General features: G+C 63.1%; 1 protein-coding gene across 22 annotated transcripts in view; it reads right to left on the bottom strand.

The window, feature by feature from the left end:
- Positions 1 to 18,775, bottom strand: part of SMARCA4 (SWI/SNF related BAF chromatin remodeling complex subunit ATPase 4) — a 90,832-nt gene that overhangs the window by 4,328 nt on the left and 67,729 nt on the right. For 6 of the 22 annotated variants that reach the window (XM_089316452.1, XM_089316451.1, XM_089316445.1 and 3 more), the window contains 7 exons: positions 18,286 to 18,452; positions 15,778 to 15,941; positions 13,581 to 13,808; positions 13,216 to 13,314; positions 12,909 to 12,986; positions 12,087 to 12,304; positions 2,824 to 3,087 (listed from right to left, as the gene is read on the bottom strand). In XM_089316452.1, coding sequence (XP_089172578.1) covers positions 2,824 to 3,087; positions 12,087 to 12,304; positions 12,909 to 12,986; positions 13,216 to 13,314; positions 13,581 to 13,808; positions 15,778 to 15,941; positions 18,286 to 18,452 — 1,218 coding nt within the window. Of the gene's footprint in view, positions 1 to 2,823; positions 3,088 to 12,085; positions 12,305 to 12,908; positions 12,987 to 13,215; positions 13,315 to 13,580; positions 13,809 to 15,777; positions 15,942 to 18,285; positions 18,453 to 18,775 lie in introns of all 22 variants that reach the window. The other 16 variants (XM_070059118.2, XM_070059120.2, XM_089316448.1 and 13 more) reach the window with 3 other exon arrangements.

Genomic DNA, 18,775 nt, shown 5'->3' with positions numbered 1-18,775 from the left:
CCCGAGCACAGGGGCACCGAGCGTCCCCGGGGCAGTCACCCTGGCCGACGTCCACCCTGTCCCCCTGTCCCCTGTCCCTTCCGGCGGTCACGCTGCTCTTGCACCCTCCGGGACACACCGGGGACATGGTCCAGGACACGCAGGTGCTGCCTTGGCTTCTCGCGGCCCAGGGACCAAGAGGCCACCTGGCAGCACAGACAGCCCTGGCCCAGAGCCCGAGCTGACCTCTGACCTCTGGGAAAGGAGCCCCTCCTCCCAGCTCAACGCCCGGACGCCAAGCCCCCCCCCCCCCCCCCGGCTGGCAGAACACTGAGCCAGCGCTGCCCGCGGTTCCGACGGCGGAGGAACCAGGCGCTGTCGCCATGACCCGGGTCACTCGGCCGTGACACTGGGGTGACTGGGGCAAGGCTGGGGGGGGTCGTGGGGACAGGCTCCAGCACGGCCTCGTTTCCCTTCAGTCTCCAGTCAGCCGAGCTCCCAGGGCCCTCGCAGCCCTGCAGGAATGATCGGGTCCCCGCCGCAGCTTCCCGGCGTCACGGCGCACACACACACGGCAACAGTCGGACCTGCCCACCACTCTCCAGGCCAGGCCACATCCCACACTGGAGCGCCCGCCTGGGTCCGATTTCTGACTCCAGCCTCCACACTCTCCAGGCCAGGCCACATCCCACACTGGAGTGCCCGCCTGGGTCCGATTTCTGACTCCAGCCTCCACACTCTCCAGGCCAGGCCACATCCCACACTGGAGCGCCCGCCTGGGTCCGATTTCTGACTCCAGCCTCCACACTCTCCAGGCCAGGCCACATCCCACACTGGAGCGCCCGCCTGGGTCCGATTTCTGACTCCTGCTCCTGCTCGCGCGCCCTGGGAGGCAGCAGTGACGGCTCGGGTGCTGGGTCCCTGCCACCCACGGGGGAGACCCGGATGGAGCTCTGGGCTCCGGGCTTCGGCTGTTGCGGGTATCTGGAGGGCTGCCTGCCCCACTTGTGTGCAGCGTGCCCGGCGCGCCTGGTCTCGGCTCCCACGGCACAGGTGGGTCTGACTCTGAGGGTGCTTCTGCAGCCAGTCTCAGGATGATGGAGACAAGGGACAGATGGCGTGGCTCCCCCCGAGAATCCTGAGGGCCGCATGCAGTACTCCCAGGTGTCCCTGGTCAGGAAGCGCAGCGTGGCGTCACGCAGGCGCGCCTCAGGTCAGCACGCGGTGCCCTCGCTGGAGGGAACTGGAGCACACAGGAGGTGGGTGCGTGCCGGCAGCCGCCGCCTTTCGGATGTAAGGTCCGTCAGCTGTAGGAGTCCACTTCCACGGGGCTGAACGGCACAGAGAGGCCACCATGGACAGACGCTTCCGGTCATTACGGCCGGAGCCGCCGTGGAGGTGCTGGTGCGGGTCTTGTGCAGGGTGGGCGTGTTACACACTCGCTGGGGTGGACGAGAGGCCTCCAGAGATGTTCAAAGGAGGGGCCAGCAACGTGGCCTAGCGGGGTAATGGGCGCCGGCCGGAGTCCCGGCGGCTCCACTGCCAATCCGGCTCAGACCCGGATGGAGTTCTGGGCTCCTGGCTGTTGTGGCTGTCTGGGGAGGGGACCAGGGGAAGGAAGATCTGTCTCCCCACCTCTGACTCTCTCATCAAAAAGCACGAGAAGTTTATTCTGGAGCAAACACACGCTGACAGCGCTGCAGTTTTTGATAACACACGTTTTCCATGACGCTTTGGAAGATCTTCTGTAAGCTCGGATTTCACAACTTTTGCACCAAATAATCTTCTGATTTCGCTTTCTGCGAGCCCTTGTCTGTCTGGTCTTGGGGCACCGAGGAGCCGCTAGGAGGCCGGGCACCCCAACAAGCAGGTGGGGCCGCCTGCCCCGTGTCCCTGCAGCGCCTGCGCTGGCTTCAGCGGGCACTTCCTGGCGCTCCTCCCACACGGACTGGCCCTGCCTGGGCTGTGGCAGGAGCCGCCCACGAACAGGGCCCTGGTCTCTGGTGGACACACGTGACTACGTTGCCTCACCCACCCTTCACGAGTGGTCAGTGGCTTCCCTGTCCAGTTGAGGAGACTGCTGCTGCCAAGGCTGGGGGGGCTCGCGCCCACGCCCCTGCAGAAGCCGAGGCCGGGGAGGCTCGCGCCCACGCCCACGCCCCTGCACTCTGGCCGTCCATGTTTGCCAGTGGCGACTCCTGAGCTCCCGCACGCAGAGCTCACAGCCACACAGGCTCCCTGAAGGCCACCCTCACCCCTCCTCACCACAGTCATTTTTAAAATGTACTTATTTGAAAGGCAGGGAGAGAGAGAACTCTCCATTCTCTGGTTCACTCTCCAGATGCCCGCAACGGCAGGGCTGAGCCAGGCTGAGGCCAGGCCTCCATCCGGGTCTCCCGCAGGGTGCGGGCTATCTGCTGCCTCCCGGAGTGCGCATGCGCAGGGCGCAGGGCGGGCCCTCTGACCGTGCCGCGGCCCCCAGCGGGCACAGGCACCCCTCTCCTCAGCCGGTTAAGCCTGGGAGGGGGCTGTTTCCACTGCACACGCCCTGCACGTTTCAATCCTGCACTTATCTCCCAGCACAGGCACTGTCGCAACAGCCAGTGAGGCTGGGCGGAGGACGCCTGGGCGGTCAGGGCCGGGCCTCGCACGACCTGCCCGAGCACGGGCACACGAGGTGCACACTGGGCCGTGGCCACTGCACCCCAGCTCGTATCTGACCCTGTGGCTTAACGAGGCCCACAGGTGGGGAGCGGGGCCGCATTTCCCCCAGCGAACCTGACCCAGGCCCGCCAGGAGGGCCGGGAAGCCACCCGCCCTGCGCCGGGGTCCCCCTCGGCTTACCTGTCCTTGTACTTGATCACAGCGTCCACGATCTTCTTCATCTTCTTGGTGAGGTTGGGCGGGTTGGGGGACAGCTTCTCGGCCGGCGGCCGCCCGCGCTTCTTCTGCTTCTTGCTCTCGTCGTCCTTGTCGCGGCTGCGGGTGCTGGTGGTCGGCGTGGAGGAGCCGGCGTCGCCGTCCCGCTTGCGCTTGCGCGACGACTTCTTCTGCCGGACCTCCTCTTCGATCTCCTCCAGCGTGCCCTCCTCGATGGCCTTCAGGGTCAATAGTGGTAGAATAGGACAGCCAGCACCCGGGTCGACCAGCGGAGGCCGCCGCGCACAGCCGGGGGCCCGGCCGCCCCGGGAGGCTGGCTCGGGGCGCAGCGGCCAGCGCCCCGTGCGTGCCTGTCCTTCAGAGACGAGGGCGAAGCCTAACAAGACACGCAGGCCTGGCACCGGGCCACCCAGAGGTGACACCGAGGACGCTGCTGTTTTAGGTGGTCCCCACACATTGCAGCAAAGTCTGCTAAATTACAAAATTCTGCCAATTTTTTAATGGCTTTTTTTTTTTTTTTTACAGGCAGAGTGGACACTGAGAGAGAGAGAGAAAGGTCTTCCTTTGCCGTTGGTTCACTCTACAATGGCCGCTGCGGCTGGCGCGCTGCGGCCGGCGCACCGCGCTGATCTGATGGCAGGAGCCAGGTACTTATCCTGGTCTCCCATGGGGTGCAGGGCCCAAGTACTTGGGCCATCCTCCACTGCACTCCCGGGCCACAGCAGAGAGCTGGCCTGGAAGAGGGGCAACCGGGACAGAATCCGGCGCCCCGACCGGGACTAGAACCCGGTGTGCTGGCGCCGCAAGGCGGAGGATTAGCCCAGTGAGCCGCGGCGCCGGCGATGGCTTTTTTTTTTTATAAAAAAGATTTACTTATTTACTTGAAAGAGTTACAGAGAGGCAGAGAGAGAGAGGGAGGTCTCTCATTCACCGGTCCACTCCCCAGATGGCCACAACGACAGGACCTGCGCCGATCCGAAGCCAGGAGCCAGGAGCAGCCTCCTCCAGGTCTCCCACGTGGGTGCAGGGGCCCAAGGACCCGAGCCATCTTCTGCTCTCGCAGGCCATAGCAGAGAGCTGGATCGGAAGTGGAGCAGCGAGGACTTGAACCAGCGCCCACATGGGATGCCGGCACTCAGTGGTAGCTTTTACTGCTACACCACAGCGTCAGCGCCCTCCCCACCCCCGCCGCCAATTTTACATAAGAGGGCTTGGGACTGGCACTTCGGCATAGCAGGTACAGCCGACGCCTGCAGTGCTGGCATCACAAATGGGCGCCGGTTCGAGTCCCGGCTGCTGTAATTCCGGTCCAGTGCTCTGCTATGGCCTGGGAAAGCAGTAAAGGATGGCCCAAGGACTGCACCCGTGGGGGAAGAAGCTCCTGGCTTCAGACCGGCACAGCTCTGACTGTTGTGGCCGACAGGAGTGACCCAGCGGATGGAAGACATCTTTCTCTCTGCCTCTCCTTCCTTCCCTGCAACTCTGACTTTCAAAGAAAGACAAATTAAAAAAAAAAAAAAAAAAAAAAAAAAGGCCGGTGGCACGGCTCACTTGGCTAAATCCTCTGCCTTGCGGCGCCAGCACACCGGGTTCTAGTCCCGGTCGGGGTGCCAGATTCTGTCCCGGTTGCCCCTCTTCCAGGCCAGCTCTCTGCTGTGGCCAGGGAGTGCAGTGGAGGATGGCCCAGGTGCTTGGGTCCTGCACCCCATGGGAGACCAGGAGAGGCACCTGGCTCCTGGCTTCGGATCGGCGCAGCGGTGTCAGCTGTAGTGGCCATTTTGGGGGTGAACCAACGGAAGGAAGACCTTTCTCTCTGTCTCTCTCTCACTGTCTAACCCTGCCTGTCAAAAAAAAAAAAGGGGGTGGGGGGGCTTGGGGCTGGCGCTGTGGTACAGCAGGTTAACACCCTGGGCTGAAGCGCCAGAATCCCATATGGGCACTGGTTCGAGACCCAGCTGCTCCACTTCCCATCCAGCTCTCTGCTGTGGCCTGGGAAAGCAGTGAAAGATGGCCCAAGTCCTTGGGCCCCTGCACCCAGTGGGAGACTGGAAGAAGCTTCTGGCTCCAGATCGGCGCAGCTCCGGCTGTTGCGGCCAATTGGAGAGTGAACCGGTGGATGGAAGACCTCTCTCTCTCTCTGCCTCTCCTCTCTCTTTCAAGTTAAAAAATCTTAAAAAAAGGGCTTGAGAAAGTTCATGGAAAACCCATGTTCTCACTTCACGTGTCTGTGAGCTTACGCAGCACCCGCGGGGCTCAGGGAATCGGGTGCACTGGGTGCCGTGCATGCCTGCCAGCCAGGCCCCGTCAGGCACACGCATGGGCGTCACTCTTCTCCCTGTCGGGGGCTGGGCAGGGGCAGTGTCCCTTGCTCGGACATCTCCGGCCATGCTCTGCCCTGGGCACTGAGGGGCAGACAGGAACAGGGACAGCACGCATCCCTGCCGGGGAACAGGAACCTGCCTGTCTCACCCCTAAACCAAAAGGAAGCCAAACCAGCTCAGGTTGAGGGAATCTGCAGTCAGAAGAGGGAGGGGCCTGGATCCCAGGAACTGCCTGGTCTTTCTCATGTGAAAGGCCCACAGAGTGAGGCAGAGACAGAGAGGTCTTCCAAACACTGGTTCACTCACCAGACAGCCAAGACGGCCAGAGCTGAGCCGCTCGGCAGCCAGGAGCTTCCTCCAGGGCTCCCACGCAAGTGCAGGGCCCAAGCACTGAGGCCATCGTCTGCTGCTCTCCCAGGGGCACGAGCAGGGAGCTGGGTCGGAAGTGGAGCCGCCGGGACTCGAACTGGCGCCCGCATGGGATGCCGGCACTGCAGGCCGGAGCTTTAACCCACAGCACCAGCCCCTGGCTGGCCATTCGAGGGACAGCCCTGGTCAGGACAGTGACGCACGCAACAGGCCTTGCCACGGAGGCCAGGGCAGCAAACAGAGCCCGAGGGGCCCTCCCCCACAGAAGGGAGTCTCTCGTCAGACATGACAGCCACGGCCGTGGTGGCCAGTGTCTGGGGCCAGCCTGGAGGGTTAGCGGGGCTCTGAGGACAGGGCAGGAAATGCGTCCTGTCAGGGACGGGGCTGAGCTTAGCCGAGAGCTGACGGGACGGCAGGGAGGATGCACGGCGGGCAAGAGGGAGGAGGGGACTTTCCCCTCCAGCAGCCTCGATGTGGCTTCTCTGGAAGCCGTCACACAGGGCTGGAGATGGGCGCCCAGCAAGTGTCCTCGTGAGAGACACGGGGAGGTGGGGCTGTGGGTGCCGGCGAGGTTCCAGGGACGTGCTCACAACCAACGGCTCCTGCAGCCAAAGATGTGGCTGTGGCTGTGCAGTGGCCACACCACCCAGGCCCTGCGGAGACCGCGCGCCGAGACTGCCGGCCATCTGTACACAGCTGGAGTGCTGCGGCGGCTCACGATGGCGGCCTAGACACAGCACACGGCAGTCCAGCGGGGCCCGCAGCAGCTCAGAGGCTTCTGGTGCACCTGACACCAGCGCGGCTGCCAGGCGGCGGCCCAAAGGGGGCACAGCCTGAGAGACTGCTGGGTATTTTTATTACGTGTAAAAGTGAGTGCTCAGTGCTCAACAAACGGTGCGGGGCCACCGGGCGCTCCCACAGAGTGGGGTCAGAACCCCCATATACAACACTTAACTCAAAGTGGTTTCCAGGGGCCTGCTCGGTGGCACAGTGGGCTAAGCTGTCACCTGCAGTGCCGGCATCCCATACAAGTGCTGGTTTGAGTCCCGGCTGCTACACTCCCATCCAGCTCCCTGCCAATGTGCCCGGGCAGCAGCAGAAGATGCCCAAGTGCTTGGGACGCTGCCACCCCGTGGGAGACCTGGATGGAGCTCCTGGCTCAGCCCTGGCCGTTGCAGCTGTTTGGGGAACGAATCAGCGGAGAGAAGATCTCTGTCTCTCTGCCAATAACTCTCATCTCCTACCTCCCTTTCAAATAAATAAGCCTTACTAAGCATAATAAAACAAACACAGGGCTCCCAGACCTAAATGCAGTGCCCAAAGTATAAACCTCTTAGAGGAAAACCGAGGGTCGCGCTCCCGTGTGACACTGGGTTTGTCAAAGGTTCCTCACGTGACACCAAGGCACACGCAGAGAAGCAAACAGATCGCCTGCACGAGGGCCCGCCATGCTCCAGGGGACACCGTCCAAGGGAGAGGGGCCGGCGCACTGGTGCAGCAGGTACAGGTGCTGCCTCTGATGCCAGCATCCCATGTGGGCGCTGGTTCGAGTCTCTGCTGCTCCACCCCCCATCCAGCTCCCTGCTATGGCCTGGGAAAAGCAGCGGAAAATGGCCCAAGTGCTTGGGTCCCCACGCCCAAGTGGGAGACCCAGATGAAGCTCCTGGCTTTGGCCTGGCCCAGCTCCAGCCGTTGTAGCCACCTGGGGGGTGAACCAGCAGATGGAAGATCTGGCTGCCTCTCACTCTCTAACTCTGCCTTTCAAGTAAATAAAAGAACCCTTAAATAAACTTTTTTTTTTTTTTTTAAGACATGCAGAGTGGACAGTGAGAGAGAGAGACAGAGAGAAAGGTCTTCCTTTTTGCCGTTGGTTCACCCTCCAATGGCCGCCACGGCCGGCGCACCGCACTGATCCGATGGCAGGAGCCAGGTGCTTCTCCTGGTCTCCCATGGGGTGCAGGGCCCAAGTACTTGGGCCATCCTCCACTGCACTCCCGGGCCACAGCAGAGAGCTGGCCTGGAAGAGGGGCAACCGGGACAAATCCGGCGCCCCGACCGGGACTAGAACCCAGTGTGCCGGCACCGCAAGGCGGAGGATTAGCCCAGTGAGCCGCGGCGCCGGCCCCTAAATAAACTATGTTAGCTGAGTGTTCTGGGGCAGCAGTGATGGCCCAGGTGCTCGAGCCCCTGCTCCCCACACGGGAGACGCAGACACAGTCCTGGTTGCTGTGCCCACCTGGGGAGTGAACCAGTAGATGGAGCATCTCCCTCTCTCGGTCATTTTGCCTTTCAAATCAATCAATCAATCTTAGAAAAAGCAAGACACCACTGCACACCCCAAGGGCGGCTGGAGTCCAAAGGTGAGACAGCGAGTCGGGAGGGTGTATGGAAAGGAGACCTTCGTGACCACTGGTGGGAACGAGACGTGGTGCAGCCACTCCCGAAAAGATTAGACACAAGATGACCCTTTGTTCTAGCAAGTTCCCGCGTAGGTATGCACCCAAGAGATGACAGAACACAGCAGGCGTCCTCAGAAAGTCCATGCACAATGTACATTTAGGAAGATGTGCAGGAGTGAAGCCACCGCCTCCGCCGCGGGCCTCCCACACGAGCGCCACGCCAGTCCGCGCGTCCCGGCTGCTCCACTTCCGATCCAGCCTGGGCCCCGCCACCCAAGGGCAGACCCAGATGAACCTCCTGGCTCCTGGCTGGAGGCCGTCGAGGAGTGAAACAGCACATAGACTTCTCCCTCTAACTGCCTTTCAAATACACAAATATATCTTTAAAAAAGTAAAAATTGAAAAAAGATGTGCAGAGCTCAACGTATTTTTGCACCAAAATAAACCTGAATTTTAATTTCATCTTGGATGAACTTTCTGAAGCCCTTCACGCCCACACGACAGCTGGATACAGCGTGCCCGCTCGCCCTGGACAGGTGCCAACGCCACACTGCCAGGCGACTGCTCTGCCTCCCCGCATCCACACAGGCAAGCCACAGAGACGGAGGGCGAGTGCCTCCCGGGCCAGGATGACGCACACACCAGGGCGGGGCTCCTTTCTGACCCAACATCGGCCTGCGGAGGCCGTGTGGGCTCCAAGTGCCTGAGTGTGACACCTGCCTGGACGCCTGATTCCAGGTCCCTGCATGGGCAGCCTCTGGGCACAGCGGTGGCGCTCAAGCCCTCGGGTCCCTGAACCCACACGGAGGACCTGGCTGGAGCTGCAGCCTCCCAGCGTCGGCCTGAGCCCTTGCTTTGCCGTTGTGGGTGTCAGACAATGAACCACAGGCTGCAGCTGGCTCTTCTCCCCCTTTTTTTTGACAGGCAGAGTTAGACAGTGAGAGAGAGACAGAGAGAAAGGTCTTCCTTCCGTTGGTTCACCCCCAAATGGCTGCTACAGCCAGTGCTGCACAGATCCGAAGCCAGGAGCCAGGTGCTTCCTCCTGGTCTCCCATGGGGTGCAGGGCCCAAGCACTTGGGCCATCCTCCACTGCACTCCCTGGCCACAGCAGAGAGCTGGCCTGGAAGAGGGGCAACCGGGACAGAATCCAGGACTAGAACCCGGTGTGCCGGCGCCGCAGGCGGAGGATTAGCCTAGTGAGCCGCGGCACCAGCTAATAAATACATCTTTTTAAAAAATTATTTTAAAGAAGGCTGTTTTCAGCAAAGCTGTCTACATTGGTAGACAGAATCCGGCGCCCCGACTGGGACTAGAACCCGGGGTGCCGGCGCCTCAGGTGGAAGATTAGCCCAGTGAGCCGCGGCACTGGCCTCTGCCTTTTTTTTTAAGGTTGAGTTTGTGATCCAATAGGACCTGTGACTTCTGTTTTTTTTTGTTTTTTTTTTTTGTTTTTTAAAAGATTTATCTATTTATGGGCCGGCGCTGTTGCGCAGCGGGTTAAAGCCCTGGCTCGCAGTGCCAGCATCCCATATGGGCGTCGGTTCTAGTCCTGGCTGCTCCACTTCTGATCCAGCTCCCTGCTATGGCCTGGGAAAGCAGTGGAAGATGGCCCAAGTCTTTGGGCCCCTGCACCCGTGTGGGAGACCTGAAGAAGCTCCTGGCTCCTGGCTCCTGGCTTCAGATCAGCTGAGCTCTGGCTGTTGCAGCTATCTGGGAGTGAACCAGTGGATGGAAGACCACCCCCCCTTCTGTAACTCTTTCAAATAAATAAAATAAATCTTTTTTTTTTTTTTTTTAAGATTTATCTATTTATTTGAAAGGCAGAGTTAAAGAGAGGCAGAGGTAGAGAGAGGGAGAGTGTCTGTCTTTCATCTGCTGGCTCTAATGACTGGAGCTGTGCCGATCCGAAGCCAGGAGCCAGGAGCTTCTTCCAGGTCTCCCACACGGGTGCAGGAGCCCAAGCACTTGGGCCATCTTCCACTGCTTTCCCAGGCCACAGCAGAGAGCTGGATCGTTAGTGGAGCAGCCGGGACTGGAACTGGCCCCATATGGGATGGCGGCGCTGCCCCTTTCTCTGCCTCTCAGTGGAAGCTCCAGGCACTGGCGTTGTGGCACAGAGCGTTAAGCTGCTGCCTGCAAGGCCAGCATCCCCTGTGGATGCCACTTCCCATGCAGCTCCCTGCTGATGTGCCTGGGAAGGCAGCGGACGGCAGCGGATGACGGTTCAAGTACTCAAGCCCCTGCCACACACGTAGGAGAAGAACATGGAGTTCCCAGCCCCGGCCATCGCAGCATTTGGGGAGTGAACACCAGCAGATGGAAAATCCGTCTCTAATTCTGCCTTTCAAATGAATAAATGAATCTTAATATAAAACTGACTGTGGTGCACAATTCTAAGCATACTAAAACCACTGAACTGTATACCTTAAACGGGAATTGCACGAAATGTAAGTCATACCCAACAAAACGGAGCACAAGACATCAGCGCATAGTCAGACGGCAAGTGGGAGAGGCACCCAGAGCCTCGAAACGGGGGGCTGTACACCCGAGAGCTGACGCCCTGTTGTCCTACAGCCCGGGACTGGTGAACACCGGAGAGCTGACGCCCTGCTGTCCTACAGGCCTGGGGCTGGCCTCACTGGAGAGCTGACACCCTGCTGTCCTACAGGCCTGGGGCTGGGCTGACCCGAGAGCTGACGGCCCTGCTGTCCTACAGGCCTGGGGCTGGGCTGACCCGAGAGCTGACAGTCCTGCTGTCCTACAGGCCCGGGGCTGGCCTCACTGGAGAGCTGACACCCTGCTGTCCTACAGGCCCGGGGCTGGCCTCACTGGAGAGCTGACACCCTGCTGTCCTACAGGCCCGGGGCTGGCCTCACTGGAGAGCTGACACCCTGCTGTCCTACAGGCCTGGGGCTGGGCTGACCCGAGAGCTGACGGCCCTGCTGTCCTACAGGCCCGGGGCTGGCCTCACTGGAGAGCTGACACCCTGCTGTCCTACAGGCCCGGGGCTGGCCTCACTGGAGAGCTGACACCCTGCTGTCCTACAGGCCCGGGGCTGGGCTGACCCGAGAGCTGATGCCCTGCTGTCCTACAGGCCTGGGGCTGGGCTGACCCGAGAGCTGACGGCCCTGCTGTCCTACAGGCCTGGGGCTGGTGCTCACCCGAGAGCTGACGGCCCTGCTGTCCTACAGGCCCGGGACTGGCCTCACTGGAGAGCTGACACCCTGCTGTCCTACAGGCCCGGGGCTGGCCTCACCGGAGAGCTGACGCCCTGCTGTCCTACAGGCCTGGGCCTAGGCTCGTGCCCTTGTCTCAAAGGCTCCCTTCTTGGCCCTGGAGCATTCTGGGGGGCAGGGGAGAGGAGACGCTAGATGTGCACCCACGTCTCACTTGCGGCCCTGGCGCACAGCACGGCTGGCGAGCTCTGGTTGGGAGCCCCGAGCAGGGCCGTGTGGCTCCTTTTTATAGCCTTTCCGGCAGTGCTGTTCAGGGCCAGACAACGACTGCCAGGCAGGACTCTGCGGACAGCCCCCAAGGCGGGGAGGGGGCTGAGTGGTCGCTCAGTGCTGCTGCCTGGAAGGCCGAGTCAGGAGGGCCCACAGGCGCTGCCCACTGCCCAGCCACCTGCAGCTGCTGGGCCCAAGCTCGCAGGGCCGCTGGCTCGGGCCTGCAGGAGCCTACACCCTTCTTCAGCCCCCCGGCCAGGGAGGAGTCCCACTCGCAGAGTGGACTGCCCATATGGGGCTACAGGCCCCCTGCCGAGTTAGCACCCTCCTCCCCCGACCCTGAGGGCCCCGGATGCTGTGCCGCTTGTCATCACCTCTTGTGGACTGACAGGTGCCTGGCCAGCCCCTAGCTGAGGTGGGTAGTACACTCCTGAGCCCGGGAACAGGTGGACCCTGGCGCTGACTGCACCACACGTCCCCATAGCAGGGGTCTTCCCACATCAGCAGGGAGGTGGAGGACCCGAGCATCCCTGGCCCACACCAGAGGCCTCAAAGGCCATCACGCAGCACGGCCAAGATCGGCGGAAGGAACCTCTCAGGTCTGGGGCTGAGGCACGCACCTGGGCAGCCGGGCCCAGCTCTGTGCAGCCCGGCCGAGCGGCGCGGGCTGCAGCCCTCTCCAGCATGTACCTTGAGCCACTGCTTCTCGGTGAGAGAGTCGCTGTAGTCCACCTCCTTGCGGTGGCGGGAGCCGCGGCCGAACATCTTCTCCTCCTCCTCCTCGCAGGTCAGCCGCTCCACCTCGGCGTCGTCCTTGATGATCCAGGACGGCAGCTCGTCCTCCTCCATGAGCCGCGGCTTCCGCTTGGGGTTGCGGGCTTCCTCCCGCCTGCGGTCCAGGTCCATGCGCTGCAGAGCCAGGCGGCGGGGCAGACAGGGTGGCGTCAGCACGGGAGCCCTGGCCACATTCCAGGGTGCGCTCACGGGGCAGTGGGGGGCACTGGAGGCTCACGGGGGCCACTTCCCTGCCCTCAAGGCCACAGCTGCCATGGGCTAAGTTAAGCAGCAGCTCAGGTCTGGTGGTGGCTGGCCCGGCCTGATGGCTCTGACAGACCCTGGCTTGGGGCTCTGCCTTGGGCACAAAGATGCTGGAGAAGGTGGGAAGGCCGCAGGGGCGGGGCAGGATGGGTTGGGGACGGCACAAGCCGCGGGGGCCGAGAGGCCTGCTCCAGCTGCGAGCCGTCGCCAGGGCCGGGGTGGTTCTGAGCCCAGGCCCCGCAGCCCTGGGCCGCGGGCGGTGCTAACCTGGAGCAGAGGCCCTGGGTGCTGCCAGCGGGTGGGCTCTGGGGGATGGGCACTTGGTGGAGCCAAGGGGCTCCATGAACACAGGAGAGCATGTGCCTCCCTGTCCCTGTGGCCACGAGTCCAGGCACCAACGCGTGGGCCACCCCGCCAGAGGCCCCGTCACTAGGCCTGCAGGCTGCGCCTGTCACCAGCCCCGCAGGGCACTCACCATGAACAGGTCAAACTCCTCCTCGTGCCGGGCGATCATCTGGTTGACCGTCTCGTCGTCGGGCACCTCGTCTTCTTCCTACAAGACGGCAAACCTTTAGTCTGGGTGTGGAGGGGCCGGGCTGGGCGGCATCCGTGGGCGACGAGCTGGAGGTCCTAGAGTGGCTGCGGTGGATGGGGACCCACGCGGCAGCGAGAGGCACACACGCACACGCACACGCACGCTCCGTGGGGTCAGGGCCCTTGCTGGCCTCTCCGCCGGCGAGCCGAGGATTGAATGGGCGTGGAGACTGAACTACCCCTCTCACCTTTAGAGGTGGCTCCTCCAAGTCGGGGTTGACGCCCGCTGGCGGAGGGGCAGTGTGGGCGAAGCTGGCACTGCCGCTGCCCGTGCTGCAGTGTCTGCTCTGTGGATAAATAGAGGACTTCAGTCTCCAGGGCTGCCAGTCCGGCGTCTGTCACCAGCAGTTCAGAAAAAAAAACCACTTCAAAGAAAAAGCAAGTACTCATCCTCTTTCCGTTCAGCCCACACTCCCTTTACTCCAAAGGGATGCAAAAAAATAAAAAAATAAAAAAATAAAAAAAAAATAAAAAATGCAAAAAAGGTGGAAAAACGAAACTGCGAGCCGCTCACGCGTCCACACTCACGCGGGGAGGGGGGCGTGGGGCTCACCTCGTCCTGCTCCTCGTGCTCCAGGATGGCCTGCAGGAAGGCGCGGCGCTCGTGGCTCGAGGACTTCTGGTCAAACATGCCGGCCTGGATCACCTTCTGGTCCACGTTGAGCTTGTACTTGGCCGCGGCCAGGATCTTCTCCTCCACGCTGTTCACCGTGCAGAGGCGCAGCACGCGCACCTCGTTCTGCTGCCCGATGCGGTGCGCCCGGTCCTGCGCTTGCAGGTCCTGCGGGAGCGGGCGCCCATCAGTCGGATGCACAGCGGGGCCTTCGCGTTCCGGGGGCTGCCCCCGCCTGGCCCAAGCCCCACCCCTGAGCAGCGGCTGCGTGAGCTGGGGGCTCACAACGGAAGGCAGCCTGCCCGCCGTCCTGGGGGGCGAGAGGCCCGAGTTCTTCCACAACTGTCACGTTCACCCTTCCCGGCTGGTGCCATTCCAGGGGACACACCGAGTTGTGTCCTCAGGCACACAAGTCCTCAGTGTGGCCACGCACCAGGACAGGGCAGTGCCACACAGCACCCTAGTGGGGCCTGGCTTGGTGTGGGCCCTGCCGCCTCCTTACTGTGCAAGCCGGCTCCGAGCCCAGGCTTTCTTTTATTTTTGGACAGGCAGTTATAGACAGTGAGAGAGAGACAGAGAAAGGTCTTCCTTCCGCTGGTTCACCCCCTAAATGGCCACCATGGCCAGCGCTGCACCAAGCCAGGAGCCAGGTGCTTCTCCTGGTCTCCCATGCGGGTGCAGGGTCCAAGCACTTGGGCCATTCTCCACTGCACACAGCAGTGGCCACAGCAGAGAGCTGGACTGGAAGAGGGGGACTGGGACTAGAACCAGAGCCCATATGGGATGCTGGCGCCACAGGCGGAGGATTAACCAGGTGAGCCATGGCGCCAGCCCCGCCCAAGCTTTCTGAGCCTCAGAACACAGTGCAGATGGAGGCCCCTCAGGCAGACACTGTGCCGGTGACCCGAGTGAAGGGGTTTCTGCCCAGCACGGTGGTTGGTGGGCCAGCCCCCGCGGAGGGGCAGCCGTGACGGAGACACGTCCATCACTATCTGAAGTTCAGTGAGCAGGCTCTCTCATAGTCCCGCCTCTGGGCCAGGCTATGGACCGGGGCAGCAGCTGGTGGGGACGGCCATGACCCTGGCCTGCGGGGGCCTCTGTGCCCGACAGTGGTGGGGACAGGCTCCACAGGGTCCACGCCTGCGGCAGGGAGGCACAGCCCAGTCCCCTGCTCGCAGGCATCCATCTGACCATGAGGCCGGGGCTGCCAGGCGACGGGTGGGAAGTGCACACTCTCGCCTGTCAGTGGGCGTGGCACAAACAACCAGGATGTGTAGACGATGCCGCAGGCACAGCAACGCCCTCCCTGGGCCTGGGCACTGAGTGCGCTGGGCTCCAGCGAGGGAGCCAGGCCTGGTGGTCACGCCGAGAAAGAGAACCAGAGCCAGGCAATTGGCGTGAGCGGAGCCGGCACTGACCAGCTGGGGACAGCCATCAATGGGCGTGAGCGGAGCCGGCACTGACCGGCTGGGGACAGCCATCAACGGGCGTGAGCGGAGCCGGCACTGACCGGCTGGGGACAGCCATCAATGGGCGTGAGCGGAGCCGGCACTGACCGGCTGGGGACAGCCAGGCAATGGGCGTGAGGGGAGCCGGCACTGACCGGCTGGGAGAGCCCTGTGTGCTCCATCAGGGGCTGCCAGGGGCCAGGACGCGAGGCGCCGGGGTGGCGGGCGGCACCTCTGCGCGTGCAGTCAGGCACGGGCAGAGGCTCAGAGAGCGCAGGACGGCTGAGCAAGGCCAGCAGTGCCCTTCCCCTCGCGCTCCCGTGTTGAGTAAAACGTGTTACAGTGGAATCCGGGGCAAGACGGCCCCTCCTTATAAACAGGCGGTGCTGGCTCTGCGGACCCAAGGCCAGGGACATGGTGAAGGAGACGAGCAGGCGGGGAGCACAGCTCGCGGGTGCACTCTCAGAGCGAGCCCACTTCTGTCTCAGTGACGCAGCCCCAGACATTTTTAGGATTACAAGGGCACACACCACTTGCCTCTTCGAGGCAAAAGGGGGCTCTAGAGGATAGCGGCCGCCTTCAGGAAGTGTGCGGCGGCTCTCACAGAGGACACCCTGGGCGCCAGGGCAGCCCACAGGTGGCGACGTGGACGTGGACGCTGTTCCCTGCCCCCGGCCCCGCGCCCGCACCTGGTGGGGGTTCCAGTCGCTGTCGAAGATGATCACAGTGTCCGCCGACTGCAGGTTGAGCCCCAGGCCCCCGGCGCGGGTGCTGAGCAGGAAGATGAAGTACTCGGAGCCGGGCTCGTTGAAGGTCTTCAGCAGCATGCCCCGGTCCTCCGCCTTGGTGGTTCCTGCCGGCACAGGACCACAGCTCAGCGGGCAGGAGAGACACACAGCCCCGGCTACACCCGCTCTGTGTGGGCCACCAGCGAGTGCCCACCTCCTTCCCCCAGGGCAGGAGAGACACACAGCCCTGGCGACGCCCTCTCCGTGTGGCCACCAGCGGGTGCCCACCTCCTTCCCCCAGGGCAGGGAGAGACACACAGCCCCGGCTACGCCCTCTGTGGGCCACCAGTGGGTGCCCCCCTCCTTCCCCCAGGGTAGGAGAGACACACAGCCATCTGTGTGGGCCACCAGCAGGTGCCCACCTCCTTCCCCCAGGGCAGGAGAGACACACAGCCCCGGCTACGCCCTCTCTGTGGGCCACCAGTGGGTGCCCACCTCCTTCCCCCAGGGCAGGAGAGAGACACAGCCCCGGCTACGCCCTCTCTGTGGGCCACCAGTGGGTGCCTACCTCCTTCCCCCAGGGCAGGAGAGACACACAGCCCCAGCTACGCCCTCTCCATGTGGCCACCAGCGGGTGCCCACCTCCTTCCCCCAGGCCCTGGCTGACACCATGTAACACAGAGAACTAAAGGAAGGGCTGCAGCACAGGCCACGGCCGCCATGGGCCTGATACCTCCTGTGGCACCAGCTTAGGTGCCAACACCACTGTCCCCCAAGACACAGGAGGGCCCCTGGGGCGGGCAGACAGTGACAGAGGACTGCACTGCAGGCCAGGGGCTGGCAGATTCCACCACATCACGGAGAGAAGCCTTTTGAGCAGGGGTGGGGAGCCATTTCAGTGCGAGGGCCATTTGCACACACATCATTCGCGGGCCACACAAAATGAGCAGCAGGAAAGTCAGCCTGCGTGAATGTGCTGAATTTCAAGTCCTGCCTGCGGTGGCCCTGGCAGGGCCAGACCGAATGATCTCACAGGCCGCAGAGCCAGGATCCCAGGAGCCTTACAGGGGACTCTCGTCCCAGGGCGAGGAGGGCAGCGCAGGCAGAGGAGCCAGTGAGGGCCCCTACGGGAGGGGCTGCAATGCTGAGAGGAAGAACAATGCCATCCTGGCCTGCGGGCCCAACCCTCCCCAGCCCCTCCCACTCGCCCCACAATCACCGAGCTCCCCCCACCTCCCTGGCTCTTTGAACAGACCTTCAGTGCCTGTGGCCACGACCCCCAGGCACTCCAGGTGCAGGCTGAGCCCTCAGCCTCCCGGAGCGCGCGGGGAGAACACTGGGCCAGGAGGGGTGCCTCGGCTGAGGGGGTGTGGTTTCAGCTTAAGGAGCAGGAGCCCCAGGAGGACAGACACGTGCTCTGTGCAGGTGGCCCTGCAGCGAGTCCCAGGAAGGGCTGAGAGCTGGGCGCACACACGGGGCACACTCTTGGTGGGCGCCTGCGGAGGTGGGTGGCCTGGCCAGCCCAGCCCATGAAATAACGCCACTGCCCACACAAGACACAGCACAGCGAGCAGAGGGAGCCGGGAGGTCTGGGCTTCCTCGGCCTTGCTGGTCCCCGCGGGTCCCAAGCTCCGTCTCTGGGTCACCTCACTTAACCCCTCTGGCTGACACAGGGCGGGGAATGCACTCCATAGCCTTCCTGACCAGCGTGGTGCTGACCACATGGCCCAGGTGCCCACTGGGCCCCTCACCAGGCCTCCTACCCAAAGTCCCGTGTGCTCAGGCCATAGGGCCAGAAACACGCACTGATTTGTCCTGTGAAGGGACACGGCACATGGGGCTAGGTGACAGCAAGTGCAGGGCTGACTCCAGCTCCCGGGCTGGCCTTAGGCAGGGCCATGGCCCCCCGGCTGCTGTAAAGACCACAGAGGTGGGCACACGGCTCAGAGCCCCAGACCACAGCAGGGAAGAGGGCAGGGCGGCCTCTGCTGCGCTCCCTGAGCAGGTGCAGGGGGGCTGGGAAGGCAGCTGCAGGGTCAGGCCACGATGGAGGATTGTGGGCGCCTGCTGCAGGTCGAGCTGCACTTGGGACACCTGCCTCGCACACCACAGTGCCAGAGTTCAAGTCCCAGCTCGGCTCCTGGGCCGCTTCCCACTAACACACAACGGGGGAGAGCTGGACTCAGTTCCCAGCTTTGGCCTGGCCCAGACTCAGCTGTGATGGGCATCTGGAGAGTGAACCAGCGATGACAGCTCCTAGGCTGTGTCTGCCTCTCAAATATAAAAGGGCGTGTGTGTGGGGGGAAGCCCCTCCCACGTCACCTGCACCCCTGGGCACAGCTGTGCCGGAGCAAGTGCACCCCACCCCGGGGTCTCCGTCCTGAATGTACCCATGCATCTGGGCCCATGGCGCCTGGCCTGCAGGCCTGCCTGCCGCTGCGCTCGGCCCCGCCCAGCCCCGGGCCGCACCGTCGAGCCTGAGGTACTTGAAGCCGCGGTAGGCGAAGTAGTCCTCCATGATGGTCATGAGGGACGTCATCTGGCAGAAGAGCAGCACCTTATGGCTGGTGGCGCGCAGCTTCGGGAGGATCCTGTCCAGCAGCTCGAACTTCCCCGAGGCGCGGTACAGGTCCAGCCTGGCACGCGGGGAAGACACGGTGAGCGACCGACGGCCCCAGCGCCCAGCAGCCTGTCTGCCCAAAGGGCACAGGGCAGCTTCCTCGGCCCAAGTAAACAAGGTCAGGCCACCAGGGGCCGAGGGCACACCGCCAGGGCGACCACACACGTGGCACCCGCCCTGACACCTCTAGGGACACCAGGGGAAGCAAGGCGGGACAGCAGCTGTCTACACCCCGGGAAGGCGGGCCCAGTCTGCCTTGTCCTCGGAGCAGCCCAGGCGCGAAGGTGCACACCTGGCGCGTGCCACAACTTGCCAGCCTGGGGGCCCGGGGCCCCCGGC

This window comes from Oryctolagus cuniculus, chromosome 16 (assembly GCF_051225735.1).
Source record: "Oryctolagus cuniculus isolate XC-2025 breed Fujian yellow rabbit chromosome 16, ASM5122573v1, whole genome shotgun sequence".
NCBI classification, from domain to species: domain Eukaryota; kingdom Metazoa; phylum Chordata; class Mammalia; order Lagomorpha; family Leporidae; genus Oryctolagus; species Oryctolagus cuniculus.
This window is presented reverse-complemented; position numbering and strand designations above follow the sequence as displayed.